The sequence below is a fragment of the Drosophila suzukii genome, chromosome X (genome assembly GCF_043229965.1).
Source record: "Drosophila suzukii chromosome X, CBGP_Dsuzu_IsoJpt1.0, whole genome shotgun sequence".
Taxonomy (NCBI): Eukaryota; Metazoa; Arthropoda; class Insecta; order Diptera; family Drosophilidae; genus Drosophila; species Drosophila suzukii.
This window is the reverse complement of record NC_092084.1, coordinates 3,171,410-3,186,107: the sequence shown is the minus strand read 5'-3', so window position 1 is coordinate 3,186,107 and position 14,698 is coordinate 3,171,410. Positions and strand designations below refer to the sequence as shown.

General features: G+C 40.3%; 4 protein-coding genes across 6 annotated transcripts in view; 3 read left to right on the top strand and 1 right to left on the bottom strand.

The window, feature by feature from the left end:
• The window catches only part of RhoU, a 56,716-nt gene extending 55,486 nt beyond the window's left edge, over positions 1-1,230 (top strand). For both annotated transcript variants that reach the window (XM_017081240.4, XM_017081239.4), the window contains one exon: positions 699-1,230. In XM_017081240.4, the coding sequence (XP_016936729.3) occupies positions 699-803 (105 nt within the window). In that variant the 3' untranslated portion in view covers positions 804-1,230. The remainder of the gene's footprint in view (positions 1-698) is intronic.
• Positions 1,231-1,369: 139 nt separating this feature from the next.
• Positions 1,370-9,301, top strand: LOC108015090 (lipopolysaccharide-induced tumor necrosis factor-alpha factor homolog). Of its 2 annotated transcripts, none has more exons than XM_065867453.2 (4): positions 1,370-1,610; positions 6,620-7,179; positions 7,241-7,388; positions 7,710-9,301. In XM_065867453.2, exons 2-4 carry the CDS (start codon positions 6,885-6,887, stop codon positions 7,837-7,839), a joined length of 573 nt encoding a protein of 190 aa, XP_065723525.2. In that variant the 5' UTR covers positions 1,370-1,610; positions 6,620-6,884; the 3' UTR covers positions 7,840-9,301. The 2 variants fall into 2 exon arrangements, with proteins under 2 accessions (XP_065723525.2, XP_065723524.2); XM_065867452.2 differs by having other exon boundaries at positions 7,238-7,388.
• A 2,281-nt stretch (positions 9,302-11,582) lies between these two features.
• The window catches only part of Ypel (Yippee-like), a 67,719-nt gene continuing 64,603 nt past the window's right edge, over positions 11,583-14,698 (bottom strand). The window contains exon 4 of the transcript XR_011604730.1: positions 11,583-12,374. The gene's annotated coding sequence lies outside the window, so the exon portion shown is untranslated. The remainder of the gene's footprint in view (positions 12,375-14,698) is intronic.
• The window catches only part of LOC108015230 (LIM domain-containing protein A), a 43,653-nt gene continuing 42,370 nt past the window's right edge, over positions 13,416-14,698 (top strand). Inside the window, exon 1 of the mRNA XM_070997247.1 lies at positions 13,416-13,945. Coding sequence (XP_070853348.1) covers positions 13,732-13,945 — 214 coding nt within the window. The 5' untranslated portion in view covers positions 13,416-13,731. The remainder of the gene's footprint in view (positions 13,946-14,698) is intronic.

Genomic DNA, 14,698 nt, shown 5'->3' with positions numbered 1-14,698 from the left:
TGGCACACCAACCAGATGAGGATGACGATAATAATAATGATGGCCATGATGAAAACGACGATGATGATGATGTGGATGTCGACGGTGATGGTGATGGTGATGGTGACAATTTGTTGAGCAAGTGCTTCGCTAGTTGCTGGAAAATAAGACACCCGCCGTATATAGTATACATATATAACACCGCCATTAAGTTGTATTGCCGCCGGTGGGAAAAGCTATATAAAATGTTTGGGGAAAAGCGTGAGGGAAGTGTGCCAACTCTGATTTTTAGGAGCTCAGAAACAGACAAGAAACAACTCAAAAACAAGTATTTGTCATGCTACAAAATATTTAAATATTTTCTAATACATTAGAATATTAAATATTAATTAAATTAAATTACCTGTTGATCTTCGACTTAATTTTGTTATAAAAATATAGTATTTGCAATTAAATAATAACGATAGCAAAAAGCCCCTTTAAAACTGTATTAAAACAATAATTAGCAAGCAAGTATGTCACAAAAACAGGGACTAAAAATACTTGTGAGCTTAACGACAACCGAATTAATGCACAAACAGCTTGTTAATTATGGGTAAAATATTTAATTCGGCACATATCAGCAATACAATGGCTAGTAATTAGTGCGGCAGGCTCTTTGTGGGGGCTCTATTGATTTAATTAGGCTGTGATTAATAACCGTATTATTTCGTTCGCAGGACAAAGTCAAGGATGTGTTCGACACAGCCATTTGGGAGGGCCTCGTGCCCACCACCCTGCCGCCCACGCCCTCCTTCTGGAGGAAGCTCTTCTGCCTGGCCTGAAACTCGAAACTCGAAACCCGAACTCGAAAACCCAACTCAACTCAGCACACGATATATTATTTTATTTTTTTGGATACCTATATATACCCATTATTTATATTGAACAATATTTTTTTTAGAGATTTTCGTTTAGCAGTGCTTGCACACAGACTGATCTACACATAAACTAAAATAATATAGACATATGATATATAATGCCTAAATGCTTACGTTTTCATTATAGATTTTATCCTCTTACTCGTGGTTTTTTCTCATTGCTTCTATTATTGTTTAATTATTTAGTCTTAAACTATTTAGACCTTATTATCGCCCAGATCCACAACTATGTTACATCATTCCATCCATTTTTAAGCATTACGTTTTAAGCAAATATTTCAAATATTGTATATCGAAGGCAGCATAAAATATAGTAGCGAAACAAATCCAACAGACGGCGTTCTTCGAATTGAATTTCCCGGGGAAAGCTCTTTGCAGGGTTTCCAAATAATTTGGAAGCCTAATGCCATAAGTGCCGGCAAAAATAATAATAAATACCGGGGGCATTACGACGATGGATTCGAGAGCAGAATCAACAAAAACAACATTAGCGATTCCTGACTCCGCCAAGTAAACACACACACGCACACCCATAAAGACTCCGGCACGCACACACATGCAACAGCGCATCTCAAGGAAAACTTGATGGGGAAAAAACCAAAGGAAAAACTTGTCAAGTTTGCAGCCCTTTCGAAATATTCTAAACAGACCCGGAAAAAATGAAGCAGCAGAAAATGTTATCAAATGTGGAATAACATGAGCCAACAAATTGTGAGTAAAAAGTATCATTTTAAATATTAAACAAAATTTATTATTCATTGCAAAAGCAAATATCATAATCTATGGTCGCTTCTAAATTAAATACCTTTAAAAAGACAAATTCTAGGAAACTTATAACATTTTTTTGTAAACTTTTAACTTTAAAACAGTTCCTAAAAAATATCCTTCTTTATAGTATGTGGTTTCAATTTTTACTACATTTTACTACAGCAAGTTATTTGCTGATGATGATGTCTTGATTGTGCAGACAGTTAACTTCAAGCTGGGCAAAACAGCGGGGGCCAAAAAGTGCAATACTCATGGCTTTGGTGGATGTGGGGTGTGGGGTCAACAAGGGGTTAAACAGGCCAAGTAAAAGCAGCAGTAATAACAAAACTGAACCCAACCAGCTGACGGGCAAGTGCAGTGTAAACATTTTCACATTGTCTGGCCAAATCTGGCGAGCAAACAGTTAATGTGTCGACAGCAGCAACATGCCGCCAGTCCCCGCAGCAACATGCAGCATCCATATCCCCGCCGGCAAGATGCAACATGCAACTGCAACAGTTCAGTTTTTGCATAGACAACCATCAAATCGAAGATTCGGCATTGCAGAGGCATTGCCAGATACAAATACAACAAAAAATCATAATAAATCAATGGCAGGACGGAGAAAACTTGGCCATGTCATGTTGGCCAAATTTATGGCTACTTACAAGCCCAGGCAATAAATACACAATTTATTAGACAAATATTTTGGGGGGGGGCAAGAAATTACGTATACGCATGGCCCTGCTAATGATGCATATCTCCAGTTGTTCGTCCTGTCCAGATGTCACTTCATTTTGAGGGCGTCCCATGAAATATTGACCAGATCACAAGGTCTTTTGGGCCATGTCAATCGATTTGGGGCCGAATTCCGTTCCACATACGACGCTTAGTCCTGCGGCGGCAAAGTCGAAATTCAATTCAGGTTCCATAATGAAAAATGTGTCTGTGAAACTGTTGAATGGTTTTACCCCCTTTTTCCGATTTTCGTCTTACTTTTTCGGTGCTTTGTTTGGTACGTGCCAATAAAGAGCCGACTGGAGTCGAGGCACGCGGCTATTTATGTGGGTCATTCACGCGCACGGGATGTGGATGTGTGGTCCGCATCCGTAGTCCTTCTGGTGTGTGTGTAATTTACTTAGGAATAGATACAGATACGGATACATGTGGCACAGATACGCGGCTGGCAGACACGCCACTTGAACCCGGTCGCAAGGCGATACCCTGCAAGGAAACGTAGTACCTCGGACTCTTACCAGTTTTAATAAAGATTTCAGTGTATATATTATTAGTATTTTAAACCACACACTGTTAGAGCTACGCCACGAAGAAATCAGACTACGATTGGTCTACTTATGGATACTAGAAGTTCGGGTTAGGGTCACCATTTTTTTTTTTTTAATTATAAAGTAAAAAATTTTAATGCCATTTGTTAGTGTGTTAAATTTAACTTTTTTAGGGCTAGGCTACAAAGAAATCGGAATATGATTGGTCAATTTATAGGCTCTAGAAGCCCAGGTTTGGGTCACCTTTCTTTGAGATAATCCTAGAAAATAAAAGAAGGTAATGCACATTTTCAGTATTTTGTCAGCTACGTCAAAAATAAATCGAAACACTAATGGTTAGCTTATAAGCTATAGAAGTCCAGGTCCAAAACTGAAAATAAAACTACACCTTTAAAGGCACGCTACCTAATAATCGAAAATCTATTAATCAAGTTAAAAGATCTTGAAATCATGGTTTGGGTCACCTTTCTACTGATCATCTCAAAGGTAACCAAAAATAATTGGCTTTTTTGTTTCATTACGAAATCCTTACAAATCGATCAATATTTATTGGTATGCAACGGGTATTTTCCGGCAGTCACTAGCCCGGAATGCTGGCTTTCTTCGGTGTTTTCTAGCCACCATTGTTGCCCCTCGGCGAGTTGAGAGCTCTGGCGATGAGGCTAAAACTTATAATCATGGCATCATCAACAAAATTATCGTTTTGCCACAGACAGCACACAAACACACATGTGGGGAAATGGAGGTCCTGCACAGATACACTCGCCATTTGAGAGCATAAAAGCGAAACGTGCTCGAAATGTGAATTACTCGCGCTCCAAAACCCCCTCCCCCCCACACACACACACACTCACGCACACTGTTGCACTTGAAGTGCCTGAGTGTGCGAGTTGATTTTGCTCTTTGGCTCCATTTTGGGTCATAACTTTAACTATTTTACACGAGAACCCAAAGAACATTTACTCGAGTTTTTCGTTTGTTTTCCCTCTTTGTTTTTCTTGCCTTTATTTAGTCGCTTTAGTGCCTGCTTTCTTTTGGGGTGAAGAAATGGTCGGTTGAGGATAGAGTTTTGTGGATCTGGCACCTTCAATATCTTTTCTTTTTCTTTCTTTTTTGGCAAATTAACAAGCCAGCTGTAGGGTGTGGGAAAAAGGCGTCAGCAGCAGTTTCAGGTTCCCCCTTAAACATTGATTTCCTGGCGCCTAGGTACATGGTGTATGTGTACACGGGGAGAAAAATAGGTGTATGTTGTACGTCAGTTTGTTCAGCGGTTTGTAAGCTATAGCAAAAAAAAAAATATTTTCTTTTCAATAAATGTGACCAGTAATTTTCTATAAAATAAGTTTTGTTTTTCAAGATTTTACCATTCCTTGGGTCACACCCTTTTAAAACCTACCATAAACAAAAAAAAACATTTTCTAAGGCTAACTTGGATATTTTTTATACCATTTGCACATATTTCTATAACATCTTTATAAACTATAGTATCATAACATAAACACTAGAAACTTTTTTGATATTCCATTTTAAGATATCTTTTATAACCCAAAAATAACAGTTTCTGCGGCTATTTAGGAATAATTTGTATTTTAGATCACATAAAAACTTATTATTATTTTTAGGGCTATATAGCTTACTTAAGAACATATTTAGGATATCATTTTTAAAAATCCAAATCTAGTAAAAACTAGTAATATCTCCAGGTGTACGTGCATATACATGTGTAATTGAAGCATCGAAGAAATCGCAATTCGCACGAACGCATTTCCTCGCAAAGGCAAACAACAAATAGAGATATATAAAAAAGTGAAAGAGGCGGATGATATGGGGGCGTGGCGAAAGGGTGGTGAAAGGAGGTGAAAGCGGGGCGGGGAAGAGGAGACATGACTACTGCTCTACCAGTCAGCAGCTGTGAGCGGTGAAAACCTTTTTGGCGCTAATTGCAATTACACGAAATATTATTTGCACACATTTCCAGCCAAAGACGCAATCAGTGCGAAAGAGACGGGGCGCGTGGAGTGTCGGAGGGAGATGGCTATATGCATGTATATTTCCTTAAAGAAAAAGCCAACCGTTTAATCAGTTGAATGATATGAAGTCCCAATCCCAGCTTTACTAATGATATAGTATACTGTATTTTCTATTTAAAATTAAAAAAATGTTTTGTAATTAGTATACAATTTAGAAATGGTTTATAATGGTAACTGAATAATTAACTATATTTAAAGCTGAACAAAAATTCTTAAAATACTTTGATAAATAGTACAAAATAGGAGCAATATTTGTTTAACGAAACTGAGCTGCCTTAAACCTTAACCCATTTTTTGCACCCTTGACTGACCTTCAGAATGCATAAATACATAAATAGGTAAAAAGGACAACAAGGGCAGAATCCATAATGGAATGCGAACCCATCACGGGATTGTTGGCCCGTCTCATCCATTTATTTGCTTATCCCAGTCAGCACCTGATGCCCACTCGACCCCCCCTCAAACGTCCGCCATGCCGCCACTGTCAATTCCAATTGCAGTTGCCATTCACAATTGTCTGGCATGTCGGCCGATAAGCCCTCTCCATGGCACTCCGCCCCTTAACCCCTTTGCCCCTAAACCCCTTTGCCCCTTAACCCCTCAACCCCTCAACCCCTTTTTGCCTAAAACCCGCCGCCAGTGTGCAATAAATCAAACATCAAAGCGATGAGCCAACTTGAAATGGACTGCAAATTTATGCAGCGACAGCTCTCAGCGCCCGATCCCAAAACCCGATCCCCATTTCAATGGCAGATGGCGAAACAACAGGAGTGAACAAATCAAAGGCCCATACACCCTGGAAACTAAAAAATACAAATTAGAGAGCTCAAAATCATTTTTTTATCAAATAAGGAATTTAAATAACAAAGATTTGGCGGGACTTTAAAGGAAATGTTACTTAAACATTAGCAATTGGAGGAAAAATCGTGGTATGCTAGGAAGAACAATAGTAAGGTGTACAAATTATGTTATGCAAATATAAAAATAATAATAAAATCCATAGGAAATATGTCAAAATCATATGTATATATTTATCATATCGTGCTATATTCACCCAGCATTTTTCAAGGCGAATTTCACTTAATCGAGAGATGTCAGCTATCCACATGCAAATGAGATTTTTCATTATAATTTCACCTCTGCCTGTTTAGTTTATTTGCGCCTGCATACGATTTACATGCATGCGATAAAGTTGATTAAATGCAAAGTGGCAAACGGAATTTCATTCCCATTTTCCCGCTACCCCACAGCCCACGTTGGAAAATATTAAAAAACTTGAAGGAAAACAAAAAACAAACTGGGGGTTCCGCAAACACAAACACAGTGAAGGAAAGTGAAGGGGTGAAGGAACAACACTGGGAGATTTTAGGATTAACTCATAACTTGGTGTGTGGAAAATAATATTTGGGTTTATAATGGAATAAAGTGGCTATTTAACTTATTTATGAAAAATTAATAAAGTTAGGTAAACTTTGAAAACACAGGAGAGCTTCAAAAAAAGAAAATATTTCAATTCCAATGTGTAATTATATTTTAATTTTTATAAAGAAAAAATACTGATAAACGGACTTAATATATTTTTTAGCTTAGTATATATTATTTATAAGTTAAAACGTAGGTATGCTAAGAAAATGTAATACTTTGGTTTTTTCCACAGTGCAAACGGTCAGCTGCACATATTGAAAAAGTTATGAACAGGAAATGAAACGGAAGCTGACAATATTCTCCAACGACGACGACGATGGTGACTGGACCTTTCCATTCCAGCTTTCTATTGGTGACTGGCCGACATGGTTGGCAGTTGCTTAATTGGCCCGGAATGTTTGCTTATCAACAACTGTTTTTCGCCGGGCTTTAAAGGCCTGCCTTTCGGAAAATAAAAGCCACCGAAGGGCCAAATTAGCCAGTTAGAAGGGTTTGCCATGGCCGAGGAGAAGCACCGCATGTTGTACCAGGGTCAGGATGCCAGTCAGGAGGATCCCCAGAAGCAGCGACCCATGTCCTTGTCGCCCTCGGAACCGCCCACCTACGACGATGCCATGAACGATGCAGCGCCATCCGGTTTGGCCAGCTTTGGCTACTCCGCCGATCGCCGGAGAACCTTCTTTGCGGAGCCACAACATCTGCGGAATGGCCTGGAGGAGGTGGCCCACGTGGAGGTTGCGGATGGGGATGGTCCGCCGATGCAGGAGGGATTGTCATCGCCTCCTGTGCGAGGTAAGCGGGGTTTTTAAGTTAATGTATTATAATGTTTTATATTAATATTTATATTTAGCAGATTTTTTCATCTTGACCCCTCAACCCAAATTGGGTAAACAGGCGATGGAGATTGTGTGTCCAGCTTGTGGTCAACGGGGATTCACGCGCTTGAAGAGATCGTCCAATGCCACCACCCACATTTGGGCCCTCTGGCTGTGCGCTTTTGGGTGAGTAAAGTACTTAAAGTTGTTTAGAAATGATTGCTCCTGAGCTAACTTATTAACGTACTTCATAGTGAACAGAGAATAACCTATTCTATCTATTGTGATAATAACATGTCCATATGTATTATATAATACTAAAACATTTAAGCTGACTGACAAATGTTTTAAATATTTGTATGAACCTTTGAAGACTCATACTCAAACCAAATTCAATTCTTTATATATGTATGTATTAAAAACTCGCAATAAATCCACAACCGATTTAAATTCTTTAAAGTATCTACCTAACTACCCAGTTTAACTATCTTTGTATCCCTTTTTCAGCTGGTGCTGCTGCGCCTGCTTGTGTCCGTATTTATGGAACGGCTGCCGGACGACGAATCATTACTGCTCCGCCTGCGAGATCTTCCTGGGTGCACATTATCCTGCCGGCTGCTGCTGCTGCCGGCTGTAGTCCGGAAATATCCTGCAGGATCGCAGCCGGAATCCGGCCGCTAATTGTGAAAGTTTTCCGTGTGTGAATAAAGCTGAGTGGGCGGCACGCCTCTGACCACAAGGACTCCTCGGGGCTTATTCGCTTGTAATGAGTAACAGAGCCGAGCGTGGCCGGAAATTGTGCGCCGTCAAATCGAATTGCCTACCTAAGCCCATGGTCCGTCGTCCTTCATCCTTCGTTTTCAATCCCCAATACCCCATCCCCCGCCAACGTCCATCAACCCCCCGCCCAAATGATGCATAACTGGCCTAAACAAATTGCCTCATCATCACTACGGCTCGCACATCCTGCCACCCAGAGCGGATTGTTGTTGATGCTGCTCGTTATTGATACCCTGCCAAAACGGAGAGTGTCCGGTTTTTTTTTATCAGGTTTTTATAGCCTTAGAGTTGAACCCATATCAAGTTTATTTTTGATAAAGCAAAAGCTTAACTTACTTAAACAAATGTCCAGCATATTTTAAAAGAATTATAAATTGGTTAAATGTAATTTTATTAGATCTCTCTATCAATGTATAATCTCTTAGAAAGGCGTCTTAAAGTATGCAATTCTTATTTTTATTTTCGACAAAACAGTAACTTAGTTATACCATAGATGTTGGCTTAAAAGATATATTCAATTGTTTTAGAATTTTTATCTGCAGGGCTTAGAAGTATCCCAAAAACGTGTCTAAAAGTAGGCAGTATAAAAAACAACGTCGGCTTTTGATTACTAAAAATACTATTACATACTTTTACGCATTTTTCCAAACCAAATTAATATTATACCCAATTACTTACAATGTTTTTTGCCCTTCAAAAGGGTATCCTTGAATTTAATTCATCTGCACTTGTTTGGCTCTCAGTTGCGCTTTTTGTTTTCGAGGTTTCTGCCTATTTCGGTGCTTTGCGGGGGCTTTGTTCAATTTTTGGACTGCAATTGGCCAGCGGTGGCAGCGAATTCAATTAGCGCCCCGTGGGATGTGCGATTTGGAGCCCAGCCTGCACTGCAACCTTCGACTGGGCCAGAAACTGGAGGCCGCATTGGGATTGACTGGCCAGAACTGCGGGGCCGTGAACAAAAGGCACAACTCGACAATTAGTCGGGCCAGAGTGCCGCAACAACAATTATGGCCGTAAGAGCATTATGGCCAAGTGCATTATGATGTGATAACTGCGCCTCAATCACATCAAGTATACGCCGCCTTGTCCACGCACGAGTTTATTGCTGCTGCTGTCGTAATACCAATGATGGTCATAGCAATACAAATAATAATAATAATATGTAATGGGAAAACAATGAAAATGAGCTGCCAACGGCAGTCCGTCCCAATAAGATTACAATTTTAATTAGATTAGCATGCTGCTGGCTGTGCTGCTGTTTTTACGCCTGCCTCAAATATCTAATGTGAGCATCTGAAAAACTATGTTAATTTCAATAAAAGAGTTTTTTTTCAATACAAAAGGTTTTTATTTTGGTTTTCTAGAAATCATTAGCTGCTCAAAACAGTCGGTTGTTTTGTTGTGCGCCTCGATTTGACTGAATTACTACTGAAAAACGCCGATTCTTGCCCAAAAATGATCGGTTTTTTAGTCGACAAATTGCGAAATGGGGCCAGAATAAGGAATGTCATACCTCGTTGAGCTCGTAATTAAATTCCCAATCGATTGGCATTTAAATCTAAAAACTTTAATTTTTGGCCACTTTTCGCAAAAATGGATGATGTAACCCCTTATAAAAAAGCGAAAATTGGTCCAAAAATAAATTTTCCTAAAAGTGATAAGGATCGTTAGCCTAGATTGTAAGCTGCTCAAAACAGTCGGTCTTTTTGTTGTGCGGCTAGATTTAACTAAATTACGACTGAAAAACGGCTTAAAATAAACTTTTTTTCGTCAAAAAAAATGAAGGGCTTTGTAACATTTTTCAGTCAGACACCAGGCAAACAGAAATCATAGCAAGTGGCAGCTGGTACTTTTAGCAAGTGAACTTAAACAGCTGTTAATTTTCAAGATGGCGGCCCTTAACATATTTCCCCTCCCTCCACTGACCAATAGGAATTGATCTGCATGGGAAAGAACCGTTAGTTGCGAGCCAAACGCAGACCAGAGATGAGCAACCATGGCCGTGTCACCAGATGGTCACCAGCTAGTCACGAGCTTGTCACGAGCTTGTCACGAAGTAACAGTTAAGTCCTGTGTACTTGCTTAAGCCGTGGCATAATACATAAATCACTAGGGCATCTCTAAGTAAGCTTGGAATAAGCTAATCAGCTGATCGTTTTATACCTACTAAACGTCTATGTTCGCCTGGTGTCTGAAATTAAGAAACCAAGCAATTTGACCAATTTCTCGACGAGCAAATGAGGTATTTTGGTTTTATGATTTCTATAAATTGACATTTCAATGAGGTCTGAAATTTAATTTCTTGATCTTTGACACCAGGCCAACATAATCTGTAGTAGGTGACTGCTGGGCGCTAACATTTTTTTAATGGAAGGACACCGTTAGTTTAGTATAAGAAGACTAGAGGTGGGCTCTCGCTTGGTCGGCAACAAGAGGCCTTCGATTTTTTGAAGTGGCACACCTCTAGTCAAGCCTTAAAAACTAATCGTTGGCCACCTACGAATTTTCCTGTTCACCTGGTGTTTGAAATTGAAAAGTCGCTAATTTACTTCAACATATTGAAGGGCTTCGTGACATTTTTTCGGTCAAAATGCTGGATTTGTGGCTCTCAGACACCAGGCAAACAGAAAACTTAGCAAGTGACAGCTGGTAGCCAAAAGTGAACTTAAACAGCTGTTTATTTTCAAGATGGCGGCCCTTTACATATTTCCCCTTCCCCCACTGACCAATAGGATCTGATCTCCATGGGAAAGAACCGTTAGTTGTGAGCCAAACGCAGACTAGAGATGAGCAACCATGACCGTTTCACGAGCTTTTCACGAGTTTGTCACGATATGCACGAAATATCAGTTAAGTCCTATGTATTTTCTTAGGCCGTGCCAAAAGGAAGAAATCACTAGGGCATCTCTAATTAAGCTTGGAATAAGCTAATCAGCTGATCGTTTCTACACCTGCTAAGCGATTATGTTCGCCTGGTGTCCTAAATTAGAAAATCGAGAAATTTGACAATCAATTGGCACTGTGAATTTTAAGTTTTGACTAATTTTCGCAAAAAAAAAAACTTTAAAAAAATGCAAAAATTCGTTAAAAAATTAATTTCCCAAAAAGTGATGGGGATCGGATGCCTAAGTTGTTAGCTGCTCAAAACAGTCGGTCCTTCAGCTGTGCGCCTCGTTTTGGCCAAGTTACTATAGAAAACGAAGTATTTTAGCAATCATTTTGCGAAATACGGTCGGAATATGGAATGTCATACCTCGTTGAGCTCGTAATTAAATTCCCAATCGATTGACATTCAAAACTGGAAATTTTAATTTTTGATCAATTTTCGCAAAAAAAAGTGATGTAACCCCTTATAAAAAATGCAAAAGTTCGTAAAAAAAAACAAATTTCCCAAAAATGATAGGGATCGGTTGCTTAGGTTGTTAGCTGCTCGAAACAGTCATTCTTTTAGCTGTGCCACTTGGTTTGACCAAATTACAACTGAAAAACGGCGACAAAAGAAGGGCATTTTTGGCAAAGTGAGTTTCCCGAAAAGTGTCTCTTTCGCTCACATATCATTATAGTTTCATGTTCTCGCAATCGAGTAATGCGTTTTCCGAATAAAACAAACCCGATACCCGGCAGCTCGGCAGGTTTACAAATATTTAATGCTACCGCTTTTCAGTGAACAGTTTCCACAGAGTGATTTGATTATTTGCAGCTGCAAATTGCTGTTGGTTATCAATATCCCATCGTCGGGAGGCTCTACCTTTGTATCTCTATATGCTCGCTGCCATTCTGTAGTAATGCTGCCTGCTCTGCCAGGCTGGAAAATGTCTGAATTTATTTTTTGAGCCTCCATTCCGTTTCAGATATTCAGGGATATTTGCGGGTCCTCGATGAGTCGTTAACGCAGATACAGATGCAGATACAGTTGCAGTTGCAGTTGCAACTCCCGGAAGGGGCGAGCTCTAATCAAATTACCACACAGCCGCGCAAATCAACTGCAAAATGTTTTAATTAAGAGGGAAAGAAAAGGCGGGGATGAGTTTGGTGTGGCAAATGGCGAATGCGAATGGCGAATGGCAAATTGCGAAATTGCAATTGCAATTGCAATTGCGATGCAAATCGACGCACAGGAACCGACAGCAACAGTTAAGCCCAGCAGCAACATCAGTGTCCGTAATCGGGGGCCAAACGACAGCAGCAGCAGTTACAATAATGGCTAACTGCTCTTGATCCGCGGGGCCACAGGCCACAGGTCACAGCTGCAACAGTTGCCGCTGCGACCAGCAACTTGCAACAAGCGACTAGCAACAAACACGCCAGCGGCGACAAGTGCAGCGGCTGCAGTCATTTCTGGCAAGTCGCAGCTTGAAATGCTCTCAAAACACTTTTGGCAGGCAAAATTATCTGCAATTATAAGAAAAATATGCAATAAATTAGAGCTATAATTATTTGAAAAAGAAATAATCAAGAACTACCTTAAGAATCTAGACCAAAAATTGTTGGTTGCAAATATCGAATAGTTCCATATCAATGTTACCAATCTGATAATTAAATGGTTCCAGCCTGGCAATTGTCAATTTAACCAATTAAATAGTTATTGTCACAACAACAAAGTACACATGTTACTACTTTTATAGTAGATTTACCATTCAATAGTAACCCCAGCAGCTAGAGAATGCGTTCTACTATTTTTAATGTTGGCAAACTATTTTGTATAGTTACACAACTATACGTATTGGTCAATTGTTTTTATTATTATTTAAAGAAATGCCACAATCCGATTCAAATGAAACTTAAGTATCCCTCCCTAAAATTCTACCATGTGTAAAAACTTTGTTACCCAACTAATCCCAAAACTAGCTAACTAGTTCCTCAACAACTTGTGACTCAACTAAATTTGAGTTGCAACAATCAAACAGCAATCTATAAAGTCAACGTGTAGTATGGAACAACAGCAACACCATTTGATCTTCGCAGAGCAACAGTTGTGGAGAAACAATAAAAACGATTTTGGATTCCTGGGATTCCTTCGATTTGCCATTGCCCAATGCCCAAGGCCCACTGCCCATCGACCATTACCCATTATCCATTATCCCGTTCCGTTTCACCGGGAAGTCCCTATCCCAGTGCCCATTCTGAACCTCCTACATAGCCTCCTCAACCCCGAAAAACCAAAACACTCGCGTCACGTAGCCAAGCAAATGAACTGCAACTGACTTCTGCCTCTGCCGAAACCCTTCCCCCATTTTCAGATTTCTGTTTTCGAGATTCTCGAAAGGGCGCAGGCGTCGGGCGATGGGACAGGAGGACTCGTAATGCGACTCGGATTTCGCCGATTCCGAGTCCATTCACCAAAACAGAAGTTCGGCTCCTGGCGTGCGGCATGTTGCAAGTTGGCAACTGGCGACTGACAAGGCTATATGAGTGTATGGCCGGGCGTTTGTTGGCTCAATTGCGCCTCGCACGTTGGCCAGGCAGCAGGTCCTCTCAGCGGCTCCTGAAGAATTCGCGTGAGCGTCGCAAACCGAGAATCCTTCGTGGCCGGCTTGCGAATCGTAGTACTACGCGTAATAGCGTTTTAAGGAACTGAGACACAGAGCCGGTTCGACTGTGTGTGGTTTTTTTTTGGCAGTGTATTCTTTGGAATCTTTGGCGTTGTGGGGAGGAGAACCCACATCCAAGCCTGAGTCCTGTACAGTTGCAATACCCCGGCGAGCCGCGTGTCATTTCCGCTTCCGTGTGCGTGCAATTAGTGGGCGGCATGGCGGCCCCGAGCCGCCGATACCGCAAATGCTCCAAGACAATGTCGCTGGTGGCACTGCTTTTGGGTCTCTCGGTGGCCCTGGCAGCCGGAAATGACGCCATTTCCGCACCGAAAGCGGGAAAGGATCTGCAGCAGCGGCGGCAGCCGGACATCGAAGATGATGGCGGAGCGCGACCAGAGAAGGACTTTGATTTCGCCGCCTATGTGAATGGTGAGTGTTTGGGTTTTTAAGTAAGTTTTTTTCTTTCCTTTTTTGTGTGTGTGTGTGTGGGGGGGGGGGGGTTGGACTTTCCCAACTGACCACTAAAAATCGCCAGACAACGACTCAATCACTTTCGCTTCCTGTCGCTCCACTCACAAAATGGAAATTAGCCTGCCACTCTCCACAGAGACGTTTGCAGCCAGAAAGCAATTTGAGTGCTCTAAGTGGTCACAAAACAATTGAGGGTTTTGGCCGCTCCAATTTCAAGCTTTTAGCCGCAAGTATATTTAATTTGATTGGATTGGTTTGCAAAACTTTGCAATAAGTGTGTGGGGAAATCAGCACGAAAGTCTGTGCAGAATGCGTAATTGAATCGAGCACTTTGTGTTCTTAAGTAGAGTGAAAATATAGTTATTATTGTGTGTAATCGACAAAACTAGTGAAGGTTGCTGAATAATATAAAATGCCAAAAGTTATATGCGGCCAATTATTTGTAGTTCAATTATTAATTAGCTCAAATAATAAAAACGATTGCCATTTGAAGTATCAAAATAATCAAATTACATATTGGTCTAACACTAACACTAATTGTTAACTTTAGATTAATAAGTAAAAATAGGTCTAATAAAATTCTTAATCATTAAAAAAAATATATACGTCGTCTAACAATCAGGTATCTTGCAGATAAAGGTCTTTCTCATTATAATCAAGTTTAAAAAAAGAAATCACAACATTATTTGTAGGCCTAATTACATTTTGGGT